The sequence below is a fragment of the Montipora foliosa genome, chromosome 7 (assembly GCF_036669935.1).
Source record: "Montipora foliosa isolate CH-2021 chromosome 7, ASM3666993v2, whole genome shotgun sequence".
Taxonomy (NCBI): domain Eukaryota; kingdom Metazoa; phylum Cnidaria; class Anthozoa; order Scleractinia; family Acroporidae; genus Montipora; species Montipora foliosa.
In genome coordinates, this window is record NC_090875.1 from 26,484,478 (window position 1) to 26,496,947 (window position 12,470).

General features: G+C 35.9%; 2 protein-coding genes across 2 annotated transcripts in view; one reads left to right on the forward strand and one right to left on the reverse strand.

Annotated features, from left to right (window-relative positions):
* The first annotated feature begins 1,961 nt into the window (after positions 1-1,961).
* Positions 1,962-7,085, forward strand: LOC138010540 (N-acyl-phosphatidylethanolamine-hydrolyzing phospholipase D-like). Its single transcript, XM_068857521.1, has 5 exons — positions 1,962-2,120; positions 2,959-3,181; positions 3,585-4,234; positions 4,989-5,103; positions 6,413-7,085. Exons 1-5 carry the CDS (start codon positions 2,017-2,019, stop codon positions 6,554-6,556), a joined length of 1,236 nt encoding a protein of 411 aa, XP_068713622.1. The 5' UTR covers positions 1,962-2,016; the 3' UTR covers positions 6,557-7,085.
* A 248-nt stretch (positions 7,086-7,333) lies between these two features.
* LOC138011597 (proteasome subunit alpha type-5-like) overlaps positions 7,334-12,470 on the reverse strand; it is a 5,892-nt gene continuing 755 nt past the window's right edge. The window contains exons 4-11 of the mRNA XM_068858676.1: positions 11,995-12,121; positions 11,400-11,467; positions 10,368-10,475; positions 9,544-9,602; positions 9,252-9,304; positions 8,700-8,749; positions 8,260-8,346; positions 7,334-7,506 (exon numbers count right to left, since the gene is read on the reverse strand). Of these exons, the coding sequence (XP_068714777.1) occupies positions 7,426-7,506; positions 8,260-8,346; positions 8,700-8,749; positions 9,252-9,304; positions 9,544-9,602; positions 10,368-10,475; positions 11,400-11,467; positions 11,995-12,121 (633 nt within the window). The 3' untranslated portion in view covers positions 7,334-7,425. The remainder of the gene's footprint in view (positions 7,507-8,259; positions 8,347-8,699; positions 8,750-9,251; positions 9,305-9,543; positions 9,603-10,367; positions 10,476-11,399; positions 11,468-11,994; positions 12,122-12,470) is intronic.

Below are 12,470 nucleotides of genomic sequence, written 5' to 3' on the forward strand. Positions count from 1 at the left end.
ATTGCCATTGCTCTGTTGCCCGACCGCGGCAACTTATTCTCCAGAACATCCTGAATTTTTGACTGTCCAGTTTCAGTACTGTTTTTGGTACCCGGCGAAGTTTTTGCCTTCTTTGACTGCAACACTTCTGACTTTTCATCAATGCTGTGTTGACTTTTTAAGTGTGCGCTCATGCTTGAGGTCGAACCGGCACAATACTTGAAAGTTGCGAAGCAAATTTTGCAGATAGTTTTAGACTTGTCTGTTGTTCCGTCTTCAGTCGGAAAACCATAATATTTCTACACTGCGGATCGAAAAGAAGCAGGCGGATTCACAATCGCTTGGTCATTCGTCGCCATGTTTGAGAACGTGACAATGAACACGCACATGGTTTGCCTTATTGGAAATTTCAAAGGCCTTTTCTCAAAAACTAGCCGTACGATCCCACCTTAAAATTTCAGGATTTCCTTAGTGAGAAAAATAATCATATATAGAAATAAATAGTTAATTATTTTTTTCTCAGTTCATGAGCTGGTGGAATTCAGGAAATCCTGCAATCTGATTGGTTCTGGGAGCAGGTGGAATTTTCTCATCTGGCCCACCCACAGCAGGCGGAATATTAGCCTTAGTTGTGTGAGCTTGTTTACACAAAATACATTTACATACAGAACTTACTTTTTATTAGACAAGAGGTTTGGAAATAGAATTCAAATAAGAATATTTCTCTTTGAAATGTTCAGTTTGTTAGTTGCTTAAATACTACATTCGCTGTCAAGCACAGTGTGAGGCAACAATTAAAAAAGTGATTTCAGAGAGGAAGGGAGAGAGAGGAAAAAAAAATTAAGTTGTTTACCAGCTAAGGGTCGGTCTGTATAGCGGAAAAACTGTGACCTCAGTCTTGAAAAAGCTGCCTTTGGCTTGTGGCCTGGGGCAGCATTTACAAGACATTGGTCAAAGTTTTTCGCTATATGGACCTCCCAGCTGGCAAATAACATATACATCTGTTTCGCAAAAGGAAAAAACATCAATTTTCGTCTATTTTGATAATAACTGAAAAACTGTCTTACATATCGTTTTTGAGAAATGTTGACAGTTTCATGGTCACATTGTTTACTAATTCCCAAAATTTTGACCCTGGTCATACGGCTAGGTTTTGAGAAAAAGGCCTTTGAAATGTCTAGTTTCCAGTCCCCCCTCTAGGAACTAGGTCACTAAGCACTTCATTTGAAGTGACTAACACTTCAGAAGAGACCTCTTGTTGCTTTAATTAATATTGATCTTTTTCTTCGGAAAACTGTAGTAAGCCACCTTAACCTACATGGTGTCGTGGCTTAAATTTAGGCTTAAGCTTAATGAGATATTCTATCTTATTTGCCGACTCGCTTAACTTTAAAGCGAGTTGGAAAAGGAACTGTTTTCACGGAATTTTCGGTTGTCACTCGCTAAGCGGCCTGAGAAACCGTTCGTGAAAACACAACCAATAACATGTTTTAAATTGTGTGAGATTATTAAAGTCCTGTCTAGTTGTTTTACGCGCGTCGATTAGAAAGTCAAATTTTAGCTGAATTTAATTCCGCTCTCTACAAACGTGCCATTTGCATCGATAATTCCTTTTGTTGTCTGTTAAAGTAACAAAGTAAATTTGTTATCTTACCAAGGAATTTCTTTTCCAAGCATCGACTTGTGGTCAGTGAATTTCAAAGTCAACGAAGATAATTTCCCTGCAAAATAAAAGCGGCGTAAGTCTTATAAACACTTCAATAACGTATCCGAAAAATCAACCAACGTTATTAGGATAGTTGAAAGTCGAGTTAACGACGTTTTGAATAGAAAAAAGAGAAGATAAAGTAACATTACTTACAGCAAATATCTTTCTCCTCCTTCGTGTTCCCGCTCATTTTTCCCGCTCTTTTCACACCCGCAGCCGCAGTTGATTGGGGTCTGGGGTCCAACTCGTTCCCGGGACGACCGGGACGGTTTATCCAAGATGGCGGCTTAGCGAAAGTTAACAGTTGTAGTCAGTTCTTCGGTTTAAATATGACGAGGTTATTATTTAGGCCGAGATCGTCTCACTTACAGGAAGCGAAGGTTGCAGGCTTAGCGCTTATACCCAATCATGGAAGCCACTTTCAACGATTAAGGTGTTATTTCAGTTTATCATTAAATAAGCAACTTTATTTGAAAATTAGCAATCCATTAAGGCAATGTCAAGTTCAAAGGTTAGGATTTCCTTGAGATGAGAGTTTCCTATTTGGATAGAAACATGCTTGATTACATATAAGGCTCATCTCCGGTGTGATTTTTAATATTAAATTTAATAATAAACCCACATCACAGATGTTTGACTCACACACAAGGCTGTGCTCTAAGAAGTGTTTTACTGAGACTAAACCTCTGGAATTTTGAAATCCACGGTGCCTAGCAGCTTATTTTGGTATAAATTTAATTCCTTGTAGCCTGAAGGCAAACGTTAGCCCTTGGGGGCCAAGGGGTGCTGCTAGAGTACATCCCTGAAACATATTGCATGGGAGTGGGATGGTATAAAATAAAAAATGATAAGGGTTTCGGCATTTCTGAGAAAAGACCAAGATTTATGGTGTACATTTCTAAAAAGTCCTAAAAAATGTCCTTAAAATTAAATTATAATTTGTTGTGTCATCAGTAATTTGCTTAATCCATTGACTCCCAGGGGCTCCCCATTGACGAGTAAAATCGTCTGGTGTTAGACAAAGTAAAATACTAAGTCTGGCCGGTTTAGGCCGGTTTGGACGTCAAAGGGTTAATTAGGCTGCTGTGTTAGAAAAGTACTTCTGCCATAGTGTATGGCTGACTGTGTTGGCAGTGAAGCTTGAGTAGTTTACTTGAGAATGAAGTATGGGGCATTTCTTGTCCTTGGTCAGCTAATTTTGTCAACCTGGCGCATGCCTTACATTTTCTTTTGATGCAGTTGTTGCATACTCTGATATTGTTGATCCACAGACTAAAAAGATCAAAGGTATCAACAAGTCAACAACACGCTGCAATTTTTGATACAAGCAAAGAATATCCCAAGGCTCAAAGAGTGAATGGGCAATTCCGAATTCCTTGGAGGGGAGCACGGTTACCGTCATTATTACAAGCCATGAAATGGTTTTGGGAATCACCAAACAACAGCAGTTTGCCAGGAGGCAATTTAATGGATTTGTTTCAATATAACTATAAAGTAAAGTTGTTCTCATGTTTTCCAAAACTGCTAAGGAAATTAATATATCAGTCTCTTTTTGGGGGGGGTGGGGGAGGGTGCTGGTTTTGGTTAGTGGGTACTTTTGGCTCTTTTTTCATTTTGCCAATATAATTTCTTATAAAAAGGTGGGAAATGTGCAAACCATGAATTACTGTGTGGTATTTGTCAATATAAAAATGTGTTTCTCCATGGTCTTCATTTTTTGCAATTTTTTTTAGCATCAATCACTAGAAATAAGAGCCGAGAAAAACGTGATTTTGATAATATTATTACTGTAATTTAAATTATTTGGGTTTTAGATTTAACACCAGTTAAACACTTTCCCTACCACTGCCCTTTAAATAAACAATTTTTGTTTAAATCACTTTTTCTCAATTTGCAGGCACTAGACAACACTCTGCCACTTGTCAAGCCGAGCAGAAAAACCTTACAGTCCCCTCCCAGTGAAGACATTCAAGTGACTTGGATTGGCCATGCCACAGTGCTGGTTCAAATGGATGGCTTAAACATTCTAACGGACCCTGTCTTAAATGACTATTGTGGAATGGCTCATGGTGTTGGAGTGAAGCGCTATCGTCCTGTGCCTTGTGCAGTGGATGAGCTTCCTGTCATTGATGCTGTTTGTATCAGTCACAATCATTATGACCACCTTGACTATGGGTCAGTCTGTGACCTAAATGAAAGATTTGGCCATAAAATTCACTGGTTTGTACCCATGGGACTGCGCTCTTGGATGAATGACTGTGGCTGTAAGAATGTGGTTGAGCTTGAGTGGTGGAATGAATGCCACCACCCTAAATTCACAAACAAAACCAAAGCTGTCAAGTTTGCCTTCACTCCTGCACAGCACTGGTGCCGTAGGGGACTTAATGATACAAACCACGTTTTATGGGGCAGTTGGACAGTTATTGGTGCAAAAAATAGGTTTTTCTTTGCTGGAGATTCTGGCTATTGCCATATTTTTAAGCAGATTGGAAAGACGTATGGACCATTTGATCTAGCAGCTATTCCTATTGGCGCATATGAACCGAGGTGTGTTAGTTAACTTTACAAACCGCTCAATTGATGGGTAATGGTAGAAGAGTGCATGCAAAAACTGTTTTAAGTGGCCATTTTCTGTGTTTTGTTTTTTTGTTCAAAGTGAATTCGAATTGATAAAAAGAGGCATTCATCTGGCATTGTTACCCTTAATTTTTGTGTATGACCTGCCACAATTCTTTGCAGAAGTTATGCATCATGATCACATTTGCTGGAAATTTGGCCGCGATTTTCAGAAATAACCGATAGGCAATAAAAGAGAAGTCACTATCGGTAACCCTGGAATTTGCTTGATACAATTAAAAATGTCTTTCACTTGGTCATTGCCAGTAAAGACCTTAAGTTAACAAGATCAGATGCCTTTGAAAATGATTTCATGATAAAGGCATCTTCACTCCTAAGTTAGTGTTTGCCCCCCTTCCCCCACTACATTTAGATTATATGTCCGTATGACCTTAAGACAAACACAAACAAAAATCCCTCATGCCTTTTACTTTTGCAATTATAGAAACCTTTCATCATCTAAGTGGATGCAAAACTACCACAGAATCTTAGATGCCACTTTGGCAACAAACGCTCTCCCCGAAAATCTTGGATACTTGTAGACAGTCTTAATAGCCCACATCATACATACAGCAAGACACAAGCTGAATTGGCACTGGTGTTGGTCAATAAATGACTTTTGTGCAGGGGAAGGTCTCTCTGTATCATTTCACCATTAATGAGAATTGAGTGTTTGATGTTATAGGGGGCTGATGTCTTTTCAACATGTTAATCCAGAAGAGGCGGTAGAAATTCACCAGGATGTGAGGTCAAATTTTTCTTTAGGAATTCACTGGGGAACATTTAATTTGTCTTATGAGGTAACTAGGTATTAATATTTTAATAATACTACTACTACTACTACTACTACTACTGCTACTACTACTACTACTACTACTACTAATAATAATAATAATAATAATTTATTATTACTACCGGTAATAGATTTTTTCAGGGTTCATCCTTTTTTTTTTATTTTTAACTTCTTAACTCCCTTTATGAACATTAATAATAATATTTTGCACTTTTTAAAGTGGAATTTTGTTATTTATTGATCTGCCATCATGACTAGAGAGCTGGGTTGAGGAGAAAATGACGTCAAAGACTCAATGTGTGTGTACGCGGCTAAATTAATATGCAGCACAGGAGTTTCAGGCTTTCAGATTTTTAAACTCGTATTTTGCATATATAATAAGTTGCATTATTTTACACACTGAAATTTTAAGCTTGTGAGTAAATGGCATCACCTTTCCCTAGATCCAACCCTCTGAGGTCCAATGGGTCGGTTTTTAACGTGAGTAATGGCGGACCATAAAATCCAAACCTTACACTCAAAGTAAACAGCCTTTGGATAAAAATCAAAGCTCAAAATTTTGCCAGTCAGGTTTTAAGCAAACATACTTTCAAAATCTGAAGAAAAAAAGAAAACAATTTTTTGATCATAGAAGCACTTAAATGACCTTTAATTTATAATTCCAGAAATGATGATATTACGTTGCTTTTGAAAATACTGTAAAAACAAAGCATACCCTGCCAAACAACTATCATTTTTCAGGAATTCCACAAACCCACATTCGAACTGCATGCACTTTGTGACCTTGGATAAAGGAATAATTTTTCTGGTTCCCTAACAGTCCAGGTTTCCTGTGACCCTACAAACCCTGCTGTTATCTTTAATTTTAACAGTTTTTGTACACAGGGTCATTTTCCCTAAGGTAATTGAATAGGGTATGATAAGTTTAATATAGACATGATATGAGTGGGTGATCTGTTCCTAATGTACGGTATATGTCTTTACAATGGCAAGCTGTTGGTGAAATGAAATATTAGCTTAAAATTTAATATTAGAATTACTTCTGTAATTTTTATTTCAGAGCATGAGCAATATTTCTATTAGGGTAACACTTTTTAAATTATCAGGATTTACAGGGGTTATACATGGAAACTAAATGCTAATGGAGCATTTTCCTATGCTGTCACTAGTGATTTATTATTATTATTATTATTATTATTATTATTATTATTATTATTATTATTATTATTATTATTATTATTTAATGAATCAGACAAAGACCGTTTTCACACTGTAATCATAATATGGCTAATCTGAGCTTTTTGTTTTTTGTTTAGCACTACCTCGACCCACCAAAGAAGTTGAGCGAAGCACTACACAACAAAGGAATTTCAAACCAAATGTTTTGTACCTTAAAACATGGAGAAACTAAAATAGTTAAGAAAGTAAGAGAGCAAGTGACCTATTTTGACAAACAATAGCATTCATATTCATATGAGGACCTAATTCTATTTGAGTAAAGTAATTTCATTTTCAAATGTCCTTTACAATACCAGATTCAAGGTGCTGGGTATTAAAGTCAAAGTAGTGAGAAAGGAATGAGGTGACACAGTTTGTAGTAAGAAACTAGGGAGCTGGTCTTAAACACACATATATAGGCAGCAATCATTCTCATAGTATCTGGGAAGAATCCCCAGCCTTAGGCCCCTAGTGATCTCCCTCATAATACTTTGCCCAAGCCGCCTGGTGATTTGCAAATAGACTGTGTTTTGTTTCATTAAAGATTTGAAAGGCTAAGCTGAACCAGACATTCAAGGTATTTGAACAAAATGCTGAATGCACTTGATTATTTTTAAATTGATAGTCTAGTTATCAAAACAAGAAATCAGTAAGCATTGGCACACTGTAAAAAAGTGATAATTATTAATAACAGTAATATTATTATTATTATAATACCTTTAAGCATTTTTTAATCATATTTTTGAGAAAATAAAGAAGTAAGAAACATGGGCCTGTTTTTATGTTTTGTTAACCAAGGTAGTGTAGCATCTCTTGGAAATTCGTTGTTCTTTGGTAAGTACCGGTAGCAGGTTCGAAGTCACTGTTCCTGTTGTGCAGCCAGCTTTTGCTTTTGACACCGGGTCTGGGAATCGAACCCGGGCCACTTTGGTAGCAAAAAAACTGAAAAGGGCCACTGATGATGGCTACAAATAAAGCACGATTGTGATGGGAAGGTAAAGAAAGAAGCCAGACACAGCTAATAAACATTCACTGAGTTTTATTAACAAACACTGAATGTCAGTAGGGTGAATTGTCCTAAAACCAACTATTTTTTCGAATGTCTGGAGTATCATTTTATCTCCTGTACAAGGGTGTCAATCTCCTCTTTCGTAAACATGCGGAATTTCCTATCTGGTGTGGCAGTTGCAAGCTGAAAACAGAAAGGACTACTTTTTAGTACAGTGATTGTGAAAACGAAATACAAGAACTGATGGGGATTTGCATATTTTCAAATGACACTGCAAGATAGTCTTGTTTTGATTTTGAAGACCTTTGAATATTGTATCCAATTTAAAGTGTTCTTTACAACTTTCATGCTTTCATTGCTGGGACAAACTTGTTTACATTTGGGAAACGTATTTTACTAAATTGCCATTAAAAAATTCGCTTATAATGAATTGTACAGCAAACAAAACATTAAAAAAACTAGTCAAAATTGTTCATTATTGCACAAAAAATATGTAAATTGCCATACGTTTTGAGGCTGCTGCCTCTTCATCAGTGGATAAAAAGCAACTCAAAGCAACTGTTGCTTTTTATCCACTGATGAGGAGGCAGCAGCCTCAAAACGTATGGCAATTTATATATTTTTCGCGCAATAATGAACAATTTTGACTAGTTTTTTTATCTGCAAACTAAAAATGTGCAACACAGTTTTCTTCTTGTTTCAAACAAAACATTAGCAGACCATTGACCAATGATCAAGCAATTCAAAAGGATGTTCTCAAAACTTGTCTTTGTTTTTTTCAATAGTGGAATGCAAAGTACTTGATAGATCCGTTCAATTTTGAGTGAAGCCCCATTCAGATGATGTCCTAGATCAAGGAATAAATTAAAAAACTAACAGTAGTGTACAGTGTGTATGTATATTGCTTAGCACCCTTCATTGACAACTTTCTCTCACCTCTACATTTGTGGCATTGAGTTTTTCCTCCATGACTTGTTTGAGTATCGTCAATGCAGATTTACATGCCTCTCTCAATGTCATTGACTAAAAAGATTTATCGAAGACGTTAACCAAAGCAAGCCTTAAAAAGTAGCATGTCTATTTTAAACTTTTGGATAAAAAGCATAAGTGTTGGAGTAGCAGTAACATCATTTGATTAAGAATAGCTAAAAAAATTGTGGATTGAGAAACGTGATCTTTTCAAGAGGGAAAAACATACTTCCCTTTTGTAAGGAAGTATGTCCTGGTCTGTCATATCAGAAAGTGTATTTTGGTGGGAGTTTGAAGCCTTGGAAATTGATCACAGTTTTTCCCTGGACACGAGCCTCCTCTAGCAACAGCAGATTAAAAATGCATGTATGTATTGTTGCTTGATAATTAACATAATAATGGTGTACCTTGTGATAAACTTCCTCTAAAGCCTGCTGAGCTCCTTCTGATCCGGATCCTGGCATTTGGTTTCAAATCAAGTAATTAATTAACCAAGTGATTGAGTACTTAATGATGATTCATTGATTGATTCAGTTATTAATGACTTGCAAATTCCCAAAAACCCCTACTAATAGCAGGCCCATTAATACCATACAAATCCCCAATCGACCGCATTTTCCCAGAATTTAATTGCATAACTATGTATATTGAAGAAAAAAAGATTACTTTAAAAGGACTAGAATAAGAAAGCAAATAAATTATTTCTGTCCTTTATTTATTTATTTATTCATTCACTTATTTGCTCAATTCAATTACACAGATCATCAAAAATATTTTAAATACAAGATCTAATATTTGGGTTATTACATGTAGGTCAAGTAATACAGAACAAGGAGATGCCTTGTTTAAATAAAACTTAAATTAATAATTAGAGTCATTAACTTTCTTAGACAAGATAATCTACCAAGCGAATATAATTATTATTGTTCAGGTAACCAAACATCATTATCATACTATACCTATAGCTTTTGCATTGTATTGAAAGAATGTCCCAGATGGATCCAAGTGATATCTGAAACAGATAAGAATGAAAAGGGATTTGTTTGGGCCAAACTCAATGTAGAGAATGACTTGATTAAAAGCCAAAAACAACATTATGTGCCTAATCCTACGACCAACAGCAATCATGCTAAATTATTTTGTTCTTTGAAGGGACTTTGTATTGAAAATGTAAATTGTACTAGAAAAAGAGCTGCAACACTACTGAACCCGCTTCTTCCCCAGCAAAAAGAATCACCAATCCATACTTACAGTTGGGGTCCTTTGTTATCTACTCCACCAAATAACAATGCTACTCCAAATGGGCGACTCTAAGTAACAAATAGAAAACAGCTTTTTCATGCAAAGAAAGGATCAAAGAGTTGTTATTCACAGTCATAGACAATCAGATGTTTCAGTAAGGGAACAGAGAAAATTGACAAGCTTAAGCTTGGACTGAAGTCATTTTATTCCGAATTACATTTTAAGGATTATAGGATCCACCATAGATCACATTGCCAAGCACTAGCAGGGTGTCATAATCTAACAAGCACTGAAAACTACAAAGAGCCACTCATAAGTCACCTATACACAATGTTGAAACAACTGGTATTGTATATACCTAGACTTTCACTCAACAAAATGAGCACTACAAGTATGATTGGTCGATTCTTGGTTATGAGCCCCTGATCAAATTCAAATGAATCCCGATCGGGATACAATTCTGCAGTTGTTGACCGCACTGGATACAGCAGCACTATATAATATATAACAAAGCAATAGGCCATTTCCGAGTTCACATCTTCCTCCTCTTCAAAGCGAGTCTAAGTGCGAAGTTTTTGTGATGGTAATTAGTTCTACTTTGCATATGAATGAAAACTAATTTTCATAAGAAAAACTTCGCACTTAGACGCGCTTTGAAGAAGAGGCGAACATGAACTCGGAAATGGACTATTAATGTCTGGTCCCTCGAGAAACTAGTTAGTTTTGTATTCCCTCAAATCCTGATGTTTCCAGAGACAATATATGATATTGACTTAAGTTAAACTTCAGTAAAATCAAAATTTAGCCTTGTTTCATTGTCGATAAATCCTTACCATTGCACCTTCTCTTGCATCATCGTCTCCAAATTCAAGTGCAAGATTTGACACAGCTTGTGTTACACTCTCCACGCTCATTTGCTCATTGTATGTGAACCAGTGATTCTACAAGACATAAGATGAAGAGAAATGTAGTATTAATGTCTTTGGTTAATTTGTCTTACTGATCTGTATAAAAATTAGAACAGAAAATTTCATCTTCTCCTCATACATCTGTGAAAGGAATTTTAAAAAAGGCCTGTTTTCTGAACACATTAAGATCTTCACTGCCATTTTTATTTAGTTGTTGCAATGTATTTGGGGATTTTGCACAACTTTGTATCAAGGCTTTTGATCACGTTTTCTAAAGTTTATTTTTTCTTGTCACCTTCTGTTTACCAATGTACATATTTTAAAAGAATGAACAATTTAACTTCAAATAATATTATTCTTATAATATCATGGGTGACAAATTACTCCTTAATTTAAGCGCGAAATTTCAGCGTTAATTTATAATTTCACATGTGAAATTACAAAATTGCCATGGTAACATCTCTTGTATCTCGATCAGAGCCAAGATGGCGTCTAGATTTAAGACAGTGACCATTCAAGAAGTTACGAAATTAAAAGAAGCGGCAGAAAATTTAAATATGTGAAAGAGCACAATAATTAACTGGGTGAGAGTTTTTGAGAAGTGGTGTGACGAAAATAGCCTTGAGAAAAACCTGGAGATGATTCTTCCTGAGCAGTTGGATAAAGTACTCGAGCGATTTTACAATTACGGTTGTGAGCGTAATTTGTCACCCACGACTTTAAAAGGTAATCAAATGGTTTTCTCGTGAAATTAGGAAATCAGAATTTTTACAAAACGCAAGTGAAATTATTTCCTAATTTCACGATTAAACAATTTGATTACACACACTTATTTAATATAATAATCATTATTATAGTAGTTAATATACATAGTAGTTATATTGTTGCAACTGCATTATAATAATTATTGCAGGAAATAAAAATGTAGCACTTTTATAAGTTGACATATGTGACTACCTGTGCTTCCACTCTTGCTTTGTCAACCATCGTTCTGGAGTCAGCAATGAGACCACTCACAGCACAACCTTAAAAATAGATTTGTATTGAATGTGATGATGATGAAATGGGCAATGAGAGAAAGAGCGCTCAAACAAATTGCGACAATTTCAAGAAACTGCACTATAGGGATAGACTCTAGATCTTTAACACCAGGTCACTAAGCAGCCATGTTTTGGTACCATGTAACACAACAATAATATTATTGCTTAACAAAATCTGCTGAAAGCTGTAATGTAATAGGTTACCATAGCAACCAGAGATCAATCTTAAAAACACCCAATATTTTGTCTTAAATGCTTTTATCTCAAATACAAACTTGGTAAGCGTAATCTACAGTACCAATCCACTTTACACAAAAGGTAAATTATTGTTCAAAGAAGAGCATCGTCACCAGGTTACCATGGCACTTGGCAACCATAGCAACCCGTTGGTCTTAATTAATGCCTTAGTTAATGAACTGATAACATACAAGTACCAGCCAAGGAGTATCATTGGTTGTCTAAATTCAAAGAAAGACCTTATGGACGAAGTTAAACTAAATGTCTGTTCTTACCAATATGACTGTCTATTTCCACTATCTTCTCGACACTGGATGGCTCCATAAGAGGAGAGGTAATTCTCTTTTCAACTGCAAGAACCACACCCTCAGAGGTCTGTATACCAATTGCAGTTGATCCAAGCTATGATGGAAAATACAATTAAGATCCTATTTTCACAACTCATTCATTCTCTATTATTCATGACAAATAATCAATTAAATTAAGTGGAAACCTCAAATATCACTGTCACATCTTTATGAAGTGATCACAACCACCATACCAATACCTACCTGAACAATGATGGCCTAAAGTCTCCATAAAATGCTTGAATTCATTTCAAATGATTGATTACTTGTAAAGCCTGATTCAAACAATCGACCCAAGCATAAGCATAGACAGCATACCCAGATGCAGCAACTTGCTGTTAATTGTCTTAATTAGTGTCTTTGTTCCAACAAAAGTTATTACAGGATCAAGGTTCTAGTGGTTT